General features: G+C 33.3%; 3 protein-coding genes across 4 annotated transcripts; 1 reads left to right on the top strand and 2 right to left on the bottom strand.

Annotated features, from left to right (window-relative positions):
- Positions 1–1,666: 1,666 nt before the first annotated feature.
- On the top strand, positions 1,667–2,074 carry LOC103484163 (ethylene-responsive transcription factor 13-like). The gene has a single exon (XM_008441127.3). It carries the CDS (start codon positions 1,667–1,669, stop codon positions 2,072–2,074), a length of 408 nt encoding a protein of 135 aa, XP_008439349.2.
- Positions 2,075–3,257: 1,183 nt separating this feature from the next.
- LOC103483100 (nucleoside diphosphate kinase) lies at positions 3,258–4,691 on the bottom strand. Its single transcript, XM_008439539.3, has 4 exons — positions 4,429–4,691; positions 4,200–4,248; positions 3,694–3,925; positions 3,258–3,599 (listed from the first exon to the last, which is right to left on the bottom strand). The coding sequence occupies exons 1-4, from the start codon at positions 4,477–4,479 to the stop codon at positions 3,485–3,487; spliced, it is 447 nt and encodes a 148-aa protein (XP_008437761.1). The 5' UTR covers positions 4,480–4,691; the 3' UTR covers positions 3,258–3,484.
- Positions 4,692–6,488: 1,797 nt separating this feature from the next.
- LOC103483097 (probable WRKY transcription factor 12) lies at positions 6,489–8,747 on the bottom strand. 2 transcript variants are annotated; one of them, XM_008439538.3, is made up of 4 exons: positions 8,313–8,747; positions 8,139–8,215; positions 7,856–8,017; positions 6,489–6,862 (listed from the first exon to the last, which is right to left on the bottom strand). In XM_008439538.3, the coding sequence occupies exons 1-4, from the start codon at positions 8,568–8,570 to the stop codon at positions 6,700–6,702; spliced, it is 660 nt and encodes a 219-aa protein (XP_008437760.2). In that variant the 5' UTR covers positions 8,571–8,747; the 3' UTR covers positions 6,489–6,699. The 2 variants fall into 2 exon arrangements, with proteins under 2 accessions (XP_008437760.2, XP_050942270.1); XM_051086313.1 differs by having other exon boundaries at positions 6,489–8,017; positions 8,313–8,693.
- Between the last annotated feature and the right edge of the window lie 4,239 nt (positions 8,748–12,986).

Here is a 12,986-nt window from a genome sequence, read left to right as displayed (position 1 = left end):
AGTTATAATAATAGGGAACACCACATGTTATATAATTGAAGCAACAAATTAAACATAGAGTAGGTTATAAACCCATTTAAAGTTGGATTCCTGACCAAACAACCCTATAACTACTGGCCACACACAATTATAGAGACAGTTATGTAACTAAAATTACAATCATGCATAAATAATAAACCAAATAAGTAAAAAAATAGCCTCAATAATCTAAATGATCAAATAATAAAGAGTATCAAATGAACAAAACTTGAAAACAAAAGAATGTCATGATTGGTAGTCAAAGGCAGACTCCAAAAACACCGACCTTAAAAATAATTATTAACTTTTGCATGAGTTGTTAGGGTACTATAATAATTATGTCAAACATAATTCAATCGATTGGATATAGCTAGTAGCAAAATTCAAAACTAATTCATCAAATTAGAAGTAACTACGAATCTTATGTTAAACTTTTGTTTAGAAATAAAATACCAATCATATGTTGATGTTTTCAATTCAATAGAAGAACAATTTATTTCCTAACCAGATGCAATTTATTTCAATTCAATTTCAATCTTAAGCTTAAGCTTGTTGAATATTAGTGAACAATAAACTAGTATGAATTTATTTGTGAATGTGTTTCAAGCTAAAAAATTGAAAACCTGTATAATTATTATTTTGCAATGTTATATAACTTATAGTAAAGTAGATCATACAACACATATATTTTAACTCTTTTTTATATAAATTTATAACATATATATTATATTTCTAAAAGTAAAATTCAAAATTTTGATAAAGGAAACAATTTCAGAAATATAATTCAAATTATGAACTAAAAACGCGTATATTTTTCTAAATTTAATAAATCTTTGAGGTTTGGACACTAAAAAAGCGCAAATCAGGAAAAAAGAAAAAAAAAAAAAAAAACCTCACGTGCACTAAAAGAACAATATTGCTATTTTTTTATAGAAAGATTGAAACAACGTGTAGTAGTTGGCATAATATAGAATTTGAATATTAATTAATTGGGTGGTTTTAATTTTAATTTAAGTAGCTTGGTCAGGTCAGGTGAAACTTGGAAGCTTCGTTGTTTGTAATTTATTCACAAAAGCAAGCGTAGCTGACACAAACAATGTGGATGTGGAAGAGCTTTGTGTTGACGTAAAAATGATTTTATGTACATAAGTTACAACAAAATCAAATAATCAAATGATAAATAATTTGGAAAAAGAAGTCAAAAATTCAAGGTTAGAGACTTTGAAAACGTGTTGTTACCCTTAGCCCTACTTCTTTGAATCCGCATTGACCCTATAACCATAACAATATTAATTGTTTCTTTTATTTATAAAAAAGAAGAAGAAGAAACCCAGGGAATAATTATAATAAATGAGTGAACTTAAAATATAATTCTGCGGCACATGTGTGTGGTGAGGTGAGATAGTATAGAATAGGACATAATGGAATTGGTATTATGATATATTATTAATTTAACCACGTTTTTGTTTTAATGAATATGCATGGTGTACGTTTATAATAATTTGGAGGAAATTTGAAGGAGGTTGGTTCAGGGAAGCAGCTAGCGGAGAACTAAGGGGATGGACATATAAAATGAAGAAGGCCCAAGGGAGAACTGCCACTGCAAATAATTTAACTGCACGAAGTTAGATATATTATAATAACAATAATGTCGTCGTGGAGGGAGTCTGATGTGTTGGAGTCGATCCGTCAGCATCTTCTGAAAGAAAACTTAAACAAGAGTGGAGATGGCCGGGATGGGATTTTTAGTATTATTCAGGATCATCATTATAAAGCGGCGGCGGTGGAGAAATTCAAGGGAGTGAGGCGGAGGCCATGGGGGAAATATGCGGCGGAGATAAGAGATCCAAAGAGAAACGGAGCGAGAACGTGGCTGGGGACCTTTGAAACGGCCCAAGAAGCAGCTTTGGCCTACGATCGAGCGGCTTTCAAAATCCGAGGAGCTAAGGCAAAACTCAAATTTCCACACCTCATTGATTCTGCTTCTACATATTCTACTTCTGCTTCTACTTCGTCTACTAAGCGTCCTCCAAGTCCTACCCACGCCGACCATTAAACTTCTGCTTCTAAACGCCGCTGACAACTCCGCCTTGCTTCTCTTTTCCCCAAGCCTCTGACCCACATTTCATTTCCCACCTACTTTGCTTGCTTACCCATCCTTTCCAATTCTCTACAAACCGACTAAATGTTATATATCAGTTACATAGGTAGTTTATTTCCCACTATGTACTTCCCATTTGTATCATTCAATAAATGTCCAATATTATTTACTCTCTTCTTCTTTCGCTTCTGGATGGTCTTGCCGTTCATATGTTCAGTATGCAGCTCTTCTTAATTTTAATATTCAAACCAATCCTGCAACGATATTTTACAAACATTCTCTACTTTGGATTCTAAAGAAAAAATATGGAGCGGTACCAAGAATTAGAATATAGACAACGAGAATCCAGTCAACACAAGGAGACGGGATTTTTTCTTCTTCTGAAGGACAGGAGATAGAACTTGGGAGGTAGAAAGATGATGAGAAATATAAGAAATATATATAACGTAAAAGAGATAAAGAACAAAACTTCCCCCCAAATGGAAATTTCAGATTTGCACATAGTAGAATTGTCTCCACCATCAACACCAAAATTGAAAAATAAAAGAGATAGAGAACAGAAATCTTTTCCCAATCTCTCGACCCAATTTCTGTCTTGGCACCTAGAGCATCGAAGATTGAGCTCATTGCTTGCTTCTAGAGGATTAGTTCTTCAAGACCCACCCCAAAGATGAAGAATTTGGAAGTCGTAGCCTATTCTGATATACGATCCAAGTGAGAGTTAAAAGAAAATAGAAATTAATAAAATTAACACCTCTGGTAAAATTGGTATTATTGAAATTGAAGTGCTATTATCTTTTAAATTAACCCAAGAACTCAAAGTGCTATTATTGAAACAAATTTAAGGAACCAAATAGACATATTATACAAAAGAAGAGCCTGCCTTATAACGACCTATCTTGATACACAATCAAATTTGGATTTAAAGCATTAGCCGTAGGTAAATTATTAGTTAAATTTTGTTTCGTTTGGTCATTTATTATTCTTGATATTTTTTAAAGCATTTGAGAAGGTTAGAACCTTCTAGCAGAGCATATATTTTGTTTCGATTAGGTAGATTGTGGTTATCTATCAATTATTGGATTAGTAGTGCGGTGCGTCTGGTTTCGAGACTTGAATAAAAGAAACAGCAGGCAACTAACTAACTAGGAAGTAAATTAAAGGCAGACCAACTTCAGATCCATAAACATTAACAGTAGCTGATAGCAAACAGAAACTCAAAGTACACCATAACGCCATGCTTATAGCCAGCTATTGATTAAACATAGAAATGTCTCAACCAAGTGGTCGGTTGTCAATTTAAAAGAGGTGAAAACACAAAACAAAGGGCCGCACAGAATGGGATGAACCACAGGCATTTATTTTTCACTCGTAGATCCATGAATGAAGGCTACTCTGCCAGTTAACAGGACCTTCTGGGAACCAAAGAGCAATTTCCTTCCTTGCACTCTCCACCGAGTCACTTCCATGAATGATGTTCCTGAAAAGACAAAACCAACCATCCATCATCCACACATATGTGATCCTTTATCAACTTACTATCAAGCATTCATTCAATCCAAAACCGCCGTTACCTGCCAACATCAATTGCAAAGTCACCTCGTATGGTTCCCACATCAGAGTCTACTGGCTTTGTAGCTCCGATGATCTTCCTACCAGTTGCTACAACATTTTTCCCCTCCCAGATCATTGCAACGACGGGACCAGAGATTATGTACTCAATCAATCCATTAAAAAAAGGCTTTCCAGCAAGATCAGAGTAATGATTTTCAGCAAAAGCGCGATCCACAGACATGAGCTTCAAACCTAACCCACGCACACCATGTTATTGTTCTAAATCAGTAACAATATTCAATAATATAGAAAACTGCAGATTGCAGATGGTAGAGAACGTAAGATTTCGGTCAAACTCAAACTTAGGCAAGCAAGAGGACGACGTCAGCATAAAAATGAGGAAAAAAAATTAAAGACGACGAGATCCTATCGGCCAAAAGAAAACGAAGCACACAGAACAGTAAAAAGAGGATATCAAAAGGAAAAACAAAACAGAGAATTCGTAAAGCTCTGGGAGGGTAATTACCTCTTAGAGAAAAGCCTTTCTTCTCAAACCTACTGATAATCTCTCCAACCTGGAAAAAAAATCACACAAAAACGTATTAAAGCAGAAGGATGGATCGAATGATGGTAATGCAAATACGCCAAAACTGAGAATACGCCCCAAGTTAAAAGAAACACCCCAGATTAACATATAGTAAAAGGAAAAGATAAGAAACGAAATTGAAAAGGAAGAGGAGATGAAAGAGGGATACCAGGCCTCTCTGGACTCCATCAGGCTTGATCATGATAAAGCTCTGCTCCATTTTTGTGGACCGGCGTTACGTTATGCTTCTGGTCTGCAACTGTGTAGTGTGTAGTGTGTAGTGTGTAGTTGTAGACGCCGAGACCGCTGTTGAAGCGGGTGGAGGCGTAAAAGGGGTTTTATAGGTGCAACTGCAATTGGTTTCGCCTAACCCTAATACCCTTCCACTCGAATATTATATTTCTAATTATTTATTTACGGACGAATTTAAATCTATAGTTTCCTAATATGCTCATCATATCTCTTATACATTACTTGTAACTTGTACCTGCCCCACCACTATTTTCTAACTCTATCAAATATGCATAATCACTCGGTCAAATTTTAAAATCCAATCCTATTTATGTAATTAGTAAATGAATAAACCTATAATTCCTCGTGTTTAGATCCAAGTGCAAAAACTAGAGAATATGTTCAATGCTCTCCTTCCACTACTTTGCTCTTACCCCCTATTTCCTTTTCTACCATTTTCTCGCATTTTTTGAGTTAATATTTAACGGGACCCAATTTGTACCAATTTTACCCATATTACGATTTCCTTTTTTTTCTTTCTGGCTTTCACACTCTTTATCTTTATTTGTATTCTTATTTTTATAAAATTGGAATCCTAAAGTAAATTATAACATCAATAAATAGAATAAAAAGAACTGACATTTGAGGTTAACATCCACGACGAGGTTAAATAAAATTAAAAAAAATAAAGCTAAGTTTGAGAATGGATTTAGCAAACTCTCCTAATTTTTTTTAGAGGTGAGGAGTAAACTAAGTAAAATGAAATAAAAAAAAAAAATACTTATATACAATGGGCATCTCATGAAATAGGTAAAAGGAATGAGATGGATGAAGTTCGCTAGCATTTTTCTTTTTCTTTATTGAATTAGGGAATGAGATCCCCTTCCCTTTTTGGAGAATGATTCACAGTTATATAAAGCGAAGAAGCCCACATTTTGATTCTACTTGCGTGTTTAACAAGCACGTGGTCGTGAAAAAATGGTTGGAACTAGTTAGTTTCATAATCCTTAAAATGTACGATTCATTGGAAGTATTTTTTTTTTCTTGGCTGCACTGTTCTTGTACAACACCCAGTCTCTACATCAATAAAAGTCTGCCATATATGTTATTTTATTAAATTTAGATTGTTCTCATTTTATTTTTACCATGTAGAAAAAATATATGGAGAGCACATGCACGTGAAGGATTTTATTTGAGTTTATTTCGGATTTGGATATGGTGATGGTGGAAGGTAACTAAAATTATGAGTTGAGATGGGATTTAAAATGTCCAATAAAAATGGAGATTGTGTTTAGCAAGAATTATTAGAGTCCAACAATGAGTAAAAAAGATAGGAAGATTCAAATAGAAAAGTAAGACAACAATAAATAATAATAATAATAATAATAAAAAGCCGAATTCACCCATGGATCGATGACTGTCTTCAAACCACACAGCAGAAATCTGAAACTTATGAGCATATGGAACGCTAACTCTTGCAGTTGGTCTAGAGAAAACTAAGAACAAAACTTATGAATATAGAGACTCAAATAACATCAACGAAATCTTGAATCTCATTCACATACGCAGCATTCCCAGCCAAAAGACTGTAGAAGGTGTGTTATAAATATAAGAAAGCAGTAAAAAGGAAACATGGAGGGCAGGAAAGGTATATTGGAGAAGCATCGCATTGGGAAAGAAAAAGGGAAGGTTGGGAATATTAAATGGAATAGGATGGGGACAATGGGCGGTGGGCCAAGAGGTTTAATTTGGAAGTGGGCTGGGCCTGGTGACAGGCCGAGGGCAGCCCACCCAGCATTGATCAGATTGTGATCCAAAATGAAGTAGTAGTAAATCATAAAAAAGTAAGGTGAGAAGAAGAATGAGGGGTCGAGGGGTGGAATGATAATAGTAAACAGTAATAGGATAGGTAGAAATTGGAGTGTGAGTGGAGTGGAATCCATCTCATATTCTCATGTGCGTCTTATCTCTAAACAAATAAATACAGAGGAGCAGATATTTTGCTTAGAAAGTGAAAGAAATAATAATAATAATAATAATAATAATAATAATAATAATTATACAAGCTGCAAAGAAAAGGGAAAGAAAGAAAAGGGGGAAATGAAATTAGGAAGGCAGGGATGTAAAAAGAAAAAAATATATATATAAATTTAAAAAAAAAAAAAAAAAAAAGTTATTGGGGGTTGGCCGGGAATTAATGAGCCGGAAGTCAGAATGATGTAAAGGGTTCGTGCTCCGAAGAATTGGAGTCATCGCAAGGAGAGTGGTTGTGTCTACCTTCGTAAGTGGTTATCACCATCCGGCAATCCTCCGACAGTCGCTCTACCCTCTTCTTCACTCGGCAGTTGCTATGCGTGCAACGATAGTAGCTTCTGCAAATTATTAATCGCCATCATCATTTAACCCTTGACTATAATTATTTGTTCTCATCCTACCATTGCATATTAATTCACCAAAGAAACCAAAATGAAATGAATGGATATGTTGTTGTGTTGTGCAGAGAGTAAAGAAAAAGTAGTCAAAATTAGAAATAGAAGAATATAGGTATATATATGTGTGTGTGTGGATGACTGGTAGTTGTTCTCTGGCCCGTGGCCTTGGCCTTGGCCTTGGGGGGGCGGCCACCTATAACCAAAATCCCCAAATCAATAATGATGGCACTGGCGAAGAGAATATAACATAATCATTCCCAATCTGCCTACTACTGAAACTGAACTGTGAACTACCCAAACCCCCAAAACCCCCCTCTTCACTTCTCTTTCTCCTAATTATTTTATCCTCTCTCTCTACATACATGTATATGTATATATTATATCTATTTTCTATACTAACTAATCAATTGTTTTATCATTCCATTCGTGCTTTTGTCATTAACCTCTCTCTATCGCGCATCATTAACAACTCATGATAATACATACATGCTATACATATATATATACACATACAATGCAATGCAACTTATGACAATAATCCGTATGCCTTAATTTGCGTCATAACTAATCAATCTCTCCCAACACGTCAAACAACTTTAATCTGTTCTATTCTACACTCGTGAATCTAGATTTAAAAAAATTAATTTCATCTCAAAATTAAAATAGCAAGGAGACTCGATGATGCATGAAATTAATATGCGATCATGAAGAAGCTAAGTTGTGTAGATAAATTAAATTCAAAGTTAGGGTAGTGATCATATAATTGAAAAGAATGGAAAGTGAATGGTGGATGTTATATTAGCAAAGAACATAAGGGTTTGGGTGGCAGTAGTGGTGCATGGGATGCGAGAGAGGGATGCGATAATATGTATTAAAAGAAAGAAGAAAAACAAGGGTAGGAGGATCGGAGAAGGAGGTAAGGATGGGTAGTACCTAGGATGAAGGCTGTTCTTGACAACTTTTTGGCCATATTTTCTCCATTTATAGCCATCGTCCAGCACATCAACATCGCTTCTGGTCTGAAAACAGAAACGTGGTTCTCTCAGCTTTCTCCTTACCTTCACCTTACTCTTATCCGCGTTTGTGTTTCTCCACCTGCAGTGCAAATTAAGAGCATGATCATGTATATATTCATATTAATTCATTCCTACCTAACTCACTCACCGTACGTGCAAACATTATGTAATAATTAGGGTTTTGTTGTATTTGTGTATACCATGAATTGGTGGCATCAGTAGCAGTAGCCGTGCAGTTTTCGTCATTACCGGGCTTGGGATCCAGTGTTCCAGGCAGCTGATGGGAATTAGGGGATGACAACTTAATACATGTATATTAATTGAGTAGAAAAAAGGTGAGAAAATTAATATTAATAGTAGTTAGTAGTTAGTACCTGGTGATTAGTCCAAGAAGGTGGTCGAGGGAGGATGTTGGAATGGGGAGAAGTAGTAGTAAAGGGAGGAGGTGGCATATTGGTGGCGTTGTTGTTGTTGTTGGGTGCCAAGAAGCTCAAAACCTGGCTGTGCTCTTCCAACTGCACAAATCCCATTTCGTGGATGTGGTGTGGATCATTTGAGAGGTGGAACGACACTTGAACTTCATAATCCTCCCCTCTTCCTGATGATCTTTGGGTCTGGGTTCCAGTTTCCATTATTCGTCTTTCTCACTATGATTATACCAAGGAAAGTGATCCCAAGAAAGCAAAGCAAAAGCAAAAACCAAATGCCAAACAAACAAAGAAAAAGAAAGATCCCCTTCCCCCCCTTCAATTCCCCTCCTTCTTAGCTTCTTTCTTTTTTTTTTTTTTTTTTTATATGTGTATATATATATTATATTTCTTTTTTATTGTTTAGGGCACTTTAATCACTTCAACCTCTCTGGGTGTGCTGTTTGAGTCAACGTACCAGTAAATGCGAAAAAGTAATGTTTTCTAATTTAATATTTAACTCTTCCCTTCATTTTATTTTATATTTAACCCTCTACGTAGTACGTACCAATACTACATACAAACGAAATACAAAACCCAAAACACATATACCCAACTCTTACATGTATCTCTCTCTCTCTCTCTCTCTCTCTCTCTCTCTCTCTCTCTTTGCACAGTACAATTATGTACATCTTGAAAACAAAACCATTCCACACTCCCACTGCCCATTCAAAACATATCATATGCCAGCTGCTCCATAATGCGGGTCTACGCCACTTCTTTTGTTCCTACTCTAAAAGTTCTTCCCAATATTATTCCATTCTTCTTTTCTTATTTTACCCCTCTAGTCCCTAAAATCCCCCATTTCTTATTTTCATTTCTAATCAATTACTCCAATCTTTTAATTAAACTCTCATCTCTTTTTGTCCCCACAGACATTATTTTCCAATTATCCTTTTCTCTCTTCACTCTTTTTCAGTTTCCTTCCTTACTTTTTACTATTATATTTATTATTATATACAATAACCTCTTAATAGTAATACTCCCTTCATCAGTACTTCATTATTGAACCCAAATCATTCTTCTTTTTCCTTAAATCTTTTATAATTTCTCTATTTCAATATCTTTTATGTACCTCTGTTCAACTACTTGTAATCCACATGTATAAAACATAACGCTTCTTTTTGGAAAAGATGATGCTTTATTTTATTAAACAATATTTCAATATGTCATCTTTATCTCTTGTGCTTTAATATTTTATTCAATAACTTGTGACATTTACTTCACAACCTTAAAATATATATCATAACATACTTGCATCAACGCTTTAAACAGCTCCCGGCCCATTACTTCCTAGCACCCTAACTTTTTTATTTTTCTTTAAATTTTTATTTGTAATCTTCTTAAAAGACGTATAATATTTAAACATAGTTGATATTCTTTATATTATAATTAGAATAGTCAATTCAAACATAGTTCAACGTGGATAATTATAAATTTTGTTCTGTAAAATATATCACGGTTTTTATATGTATATATATATATAAATTTGAAAATAAATGTTATAAGAGGTTATTTGATAGTTGGACACATCACCACCCTATAAAAGAGAATTGGAAGCTCCCTTCATTTCCCCAACTAAGTCATTTTTAGTTTTTTTTTCTTTCTAATAATTAGTTCCACCTCTCCATTTATAAAAGATGTACTTCACCCATAACAGATAACTATTCTTCAAATGCATTGCATTAAGTATATAGGTTGGGACAATCAAACTTCTTTATCTCAAAATTGGTAATATAAACAATTAATTAAGCTATACTCATTTGATAATTATAAAATAATAATAATTACAAAATAAAATAATAATAATAATTACAAAATAAAATAAACTTCTGTAACTCTAATTCTATATGTGTACGTTAAAATTAAATTGACTAAGCGAGTCCTTAAATTTTGTGTCTAATATAAGTTATGACACATATTCAAAATTTCTAAAAAATAAATTGAATTTGTTGTCCAATTTTTTTTAAGCAAAGAGTTACGGTGTATTACTAATTAAGAGGTTGTAACAAATTAGTTAAACACCCTCATCACTTGTTGTCTAACAAGTCTCTGTGAATCTTTGAAAATGTCAAATAAGTTAAAAGACTAATTAAAAATGTGAAATTTTGGTACAAGATTAGAGGTTTTTTTCTTCCCCTTTTTTGAATAAGATATACTAAGGAAAAGTGGGATCGTTAGGTGTACCAACTAAGTTGACACATTCGTAGCACATATTCGATGGTATGAGTTTCATTTTAGTGACTGAATCACAATTTGTTTTATTGAATCGAATACACATTTTGGCTCTTAATGTGCTATAATACCATATTTGATAGTATGAGGTTCTATCTTAAAATCAATTGTTAACTAAAGGAATAACTCATATATATTTTTAAGCAATGTAAGTTCTATTGATTTTTTCAATATAAGATTCTCAACATTTCAACGTCTTACATAAAGACTAATTTGATATACACCCGAAGAAAAAAAGATTCGAATGTACATATTCTATAAACTTTCAGCTTTTCGTATTCTGTTAGAAAAATTAGACAAAAGAAAATGAACTTGCTAATTATATTGAGAATGCACTCTCTGATAAGTTATATTCATCTCTTTCCGTATTTCATTGTTTCTTTCCATCCTCTAGCAATCATCTCATTGATTTCGTCTTTTGAGCTTAACTTGATTTCAACATCTCAAGAATTAATTTTTTGTTTAATTTAGGGATTAATCTACCCATGCTCATTATTATTGTTGTTATGTTATTGTTAGAATTTTTTTTTTTTACTGACGAGATTACTAAATGATTTTCAAATATATAACAAAATATAATAGCTTATAAATGAAAGTTGACGATAGTCAACTTGGTTCAGTTTGGTATATTTAAAATACAACCCTTATTATAGTGTTCAAAATTGTCAAAAGTCTAACTGCTAACACAACTCCAGGATGGTATGAATCATTGTTCACTTGGGAAATAAAAGGCCCTATTAATCTTTGCTTTCGACATAAAAAATGTCTTGGACGATCAAGGGGAAAATAATTATCTTTATTTCCTAACTTATTAATGAGAAAAATTAATAGATAATTAGATATATTCTAATTAATAATTTAGTTGCTAATTTAGATTAATCAGTTTTGGTTAGTTAATTTATCTGATTTCACTGTAAATGACGAAAACTTTTGAAATCGTAGTATTTGAATATTGAATATTGAATATTGTTTTTGGAGTATCACCCAACTTTTAGGGTTGAATTTCTATTGTTTAGCTATTGGCTTAATACATTTGAGGCTTCAACCACTGGGAATGAAACTTCTCTATTGATCCCGTCTTTTTCCCTCGGACTTTGGTTGCACCCTCCGATACTCGTTATTTCTGTGAATTTTTTTTCCTCTCATGAAGATATATTCCTCTCTTAATGCTTTTTTTCTTGAGATCTCATTCTTTCATTCAACGATGTTTACAACCTTCTCTTTGTACTGCACCTTCTAATAAATGTATGCATTCTCCGTTATTTACTATCTTTCTTACAATGATAATGATGTGGGAAAAAGGATCGAAATAGATAAATATACAAAATGCTCGATAATCTTTTCTTTTTTTCCATTTTGTTGGTTGATTAAGGAATTCCAAAATTAAGCCTCAATCTATTCTTTTTCCAAATTGGTATAATATTTATTATTTTGAATGCTATAAAACTTGTTAACCCACGAATATTAACTTCTAAATTTTACCACTTGATTACCCAATACAAATTTGTCTTCATTTTTCTTTAGGAAAGTTAATAAAATGAAAATAATCCTAAAAGTTAAAAGGAGCATCATTGAAACTTGTCCTAAAGTTCATATGCACGATCGAAACAACATTTAACCCCACGAATATGTCTCTACTAAAATTCAATGTCACGTTCTTGTGATTTTTTGTTAATGCAAAAAAAAAAAGGTTGAAATAATTTTAAATATCAAGGGTAGAAACTTAAGTGGATAAACAGATAATTAAGACATGCTTTTTAGAAGTATTTTATAATTTAACCTAACACTAAAAGAAGAAGAAGAAGAAGAAAAAGGTGCGAGTTTTATATGCTTTAATTTTGGAGAGCGTATGGTGGAAAAGCGACCCAAAGCTTGGTGGTATCTCTCGCCAACCGAAACAAAAGCCTAATGTCAAATGTGTGCGTATCTTCATGATCGATGCCTTGACCTTAACTGGTTGCTTAGCTTGATTGTTCTCTTCTTCTGACAATTTATTGTATGTCTTTTGTAATTCTATAGCATACTTCCTTTTTAAGCATCCATCATACAAAAACTTCAGTATCGTTAATTGTAAACCGTGTACCTTTATCGACCAAAATATTCTCCACAAGTTTTTTAGCTTAAAAAGAGGTGCATTACATGCCTAGAGAGAGACTTCGGGGTTAGAAACTATAATCGAATATCTAAAGTAAGTTGACATATCATTAACATTCTCGTCATATTCCTAAAACAACATTCGTTCAAAATTATGAAAAGAGTTCAAAAGGATACAAAGAGTTAAGAATTAAATTAATCATACGAGTTAATTACTTATTTTTTAAAAAAGGATATGAGATAAGTGGATAG

The sequence above is a fragment of the Cucumis melo genome, chromosome 6 (assembly GCF_025177605.1).
Source record: "Cucumis melo cultivar AY chromosome 6, USDA_Cmelo_AY_1.0, whole genome shotgun sequence".
Lineage (NCBI taxonomy): Eukaryota > Viridiplantae > Streptophyta > Magnoliopsida > Cucurbitales > Cucurbitaceae > Cucumis > Cucumis melo.
Note: the sequence above shows the minus strand (reverse complement) of the source record. Positions and strands in the feature narration are given on the sequence as shown.

What these genes read in the sequence shown, in the direction of transcription:
- LOC103484163 (XM_008441127.3), top strand. Translation starts at nt 1,667, where the DNA reads ATGTCGTCGTGGAGGGAGTCTGATGTGTTGGAGTCGATCCGTCAGCAT.
- LOC103483100 (XM_008439539.3), bottom strand. Translation starts at nt 4,479, where the DNA reads ATGGAGCAGAGCTTTATCATGATCAAGCCTGATGGAGTCCAGAGAGGC. An exon ending in GAAAGGCTTTTCTCTAAGAG is followed by an intron (nt 3,926 to 4,199) that starts GTAATTACCCTC and finishes TGCGTGGGTTAG; the next exon opens with GTTTGAAGCTCATGTCTGTG. An exon ending in TTTGCAATTGATGTTGGCAG is followed by an intron (nt 3,600 to 3,693) that starts GTAACGGCGGTT and finishes TTGTCTTTTCAG; the next exon opens with GAACATCATTCATGGAAGTG.
- LOC103483097 (XM_051086313.1), bottom strand. Translation starts at nt 8,570, where the DNA reads ATGGAAACTGGAACCCAGACCCAAAGATCATCAGGAAGAGGGGAGGAT. An exon ending in CTTCTTGGACTAATCACCAG is followed by an intron (nt 8,216 to 8,312) that starts GTACTAACTACT and finishes AATTCCCATCAG; the next exon opens with CTGCCTGGAACACTGGATCC. An exon ending in ACTGATGCCACCAATTCATG is followed by an intron (nt 8,018 to 8,138) that starts GTATACACAAAT and finishes TTTGCACTGCAG; the next exon opens with GTGGAGAAACACAAACGCGG.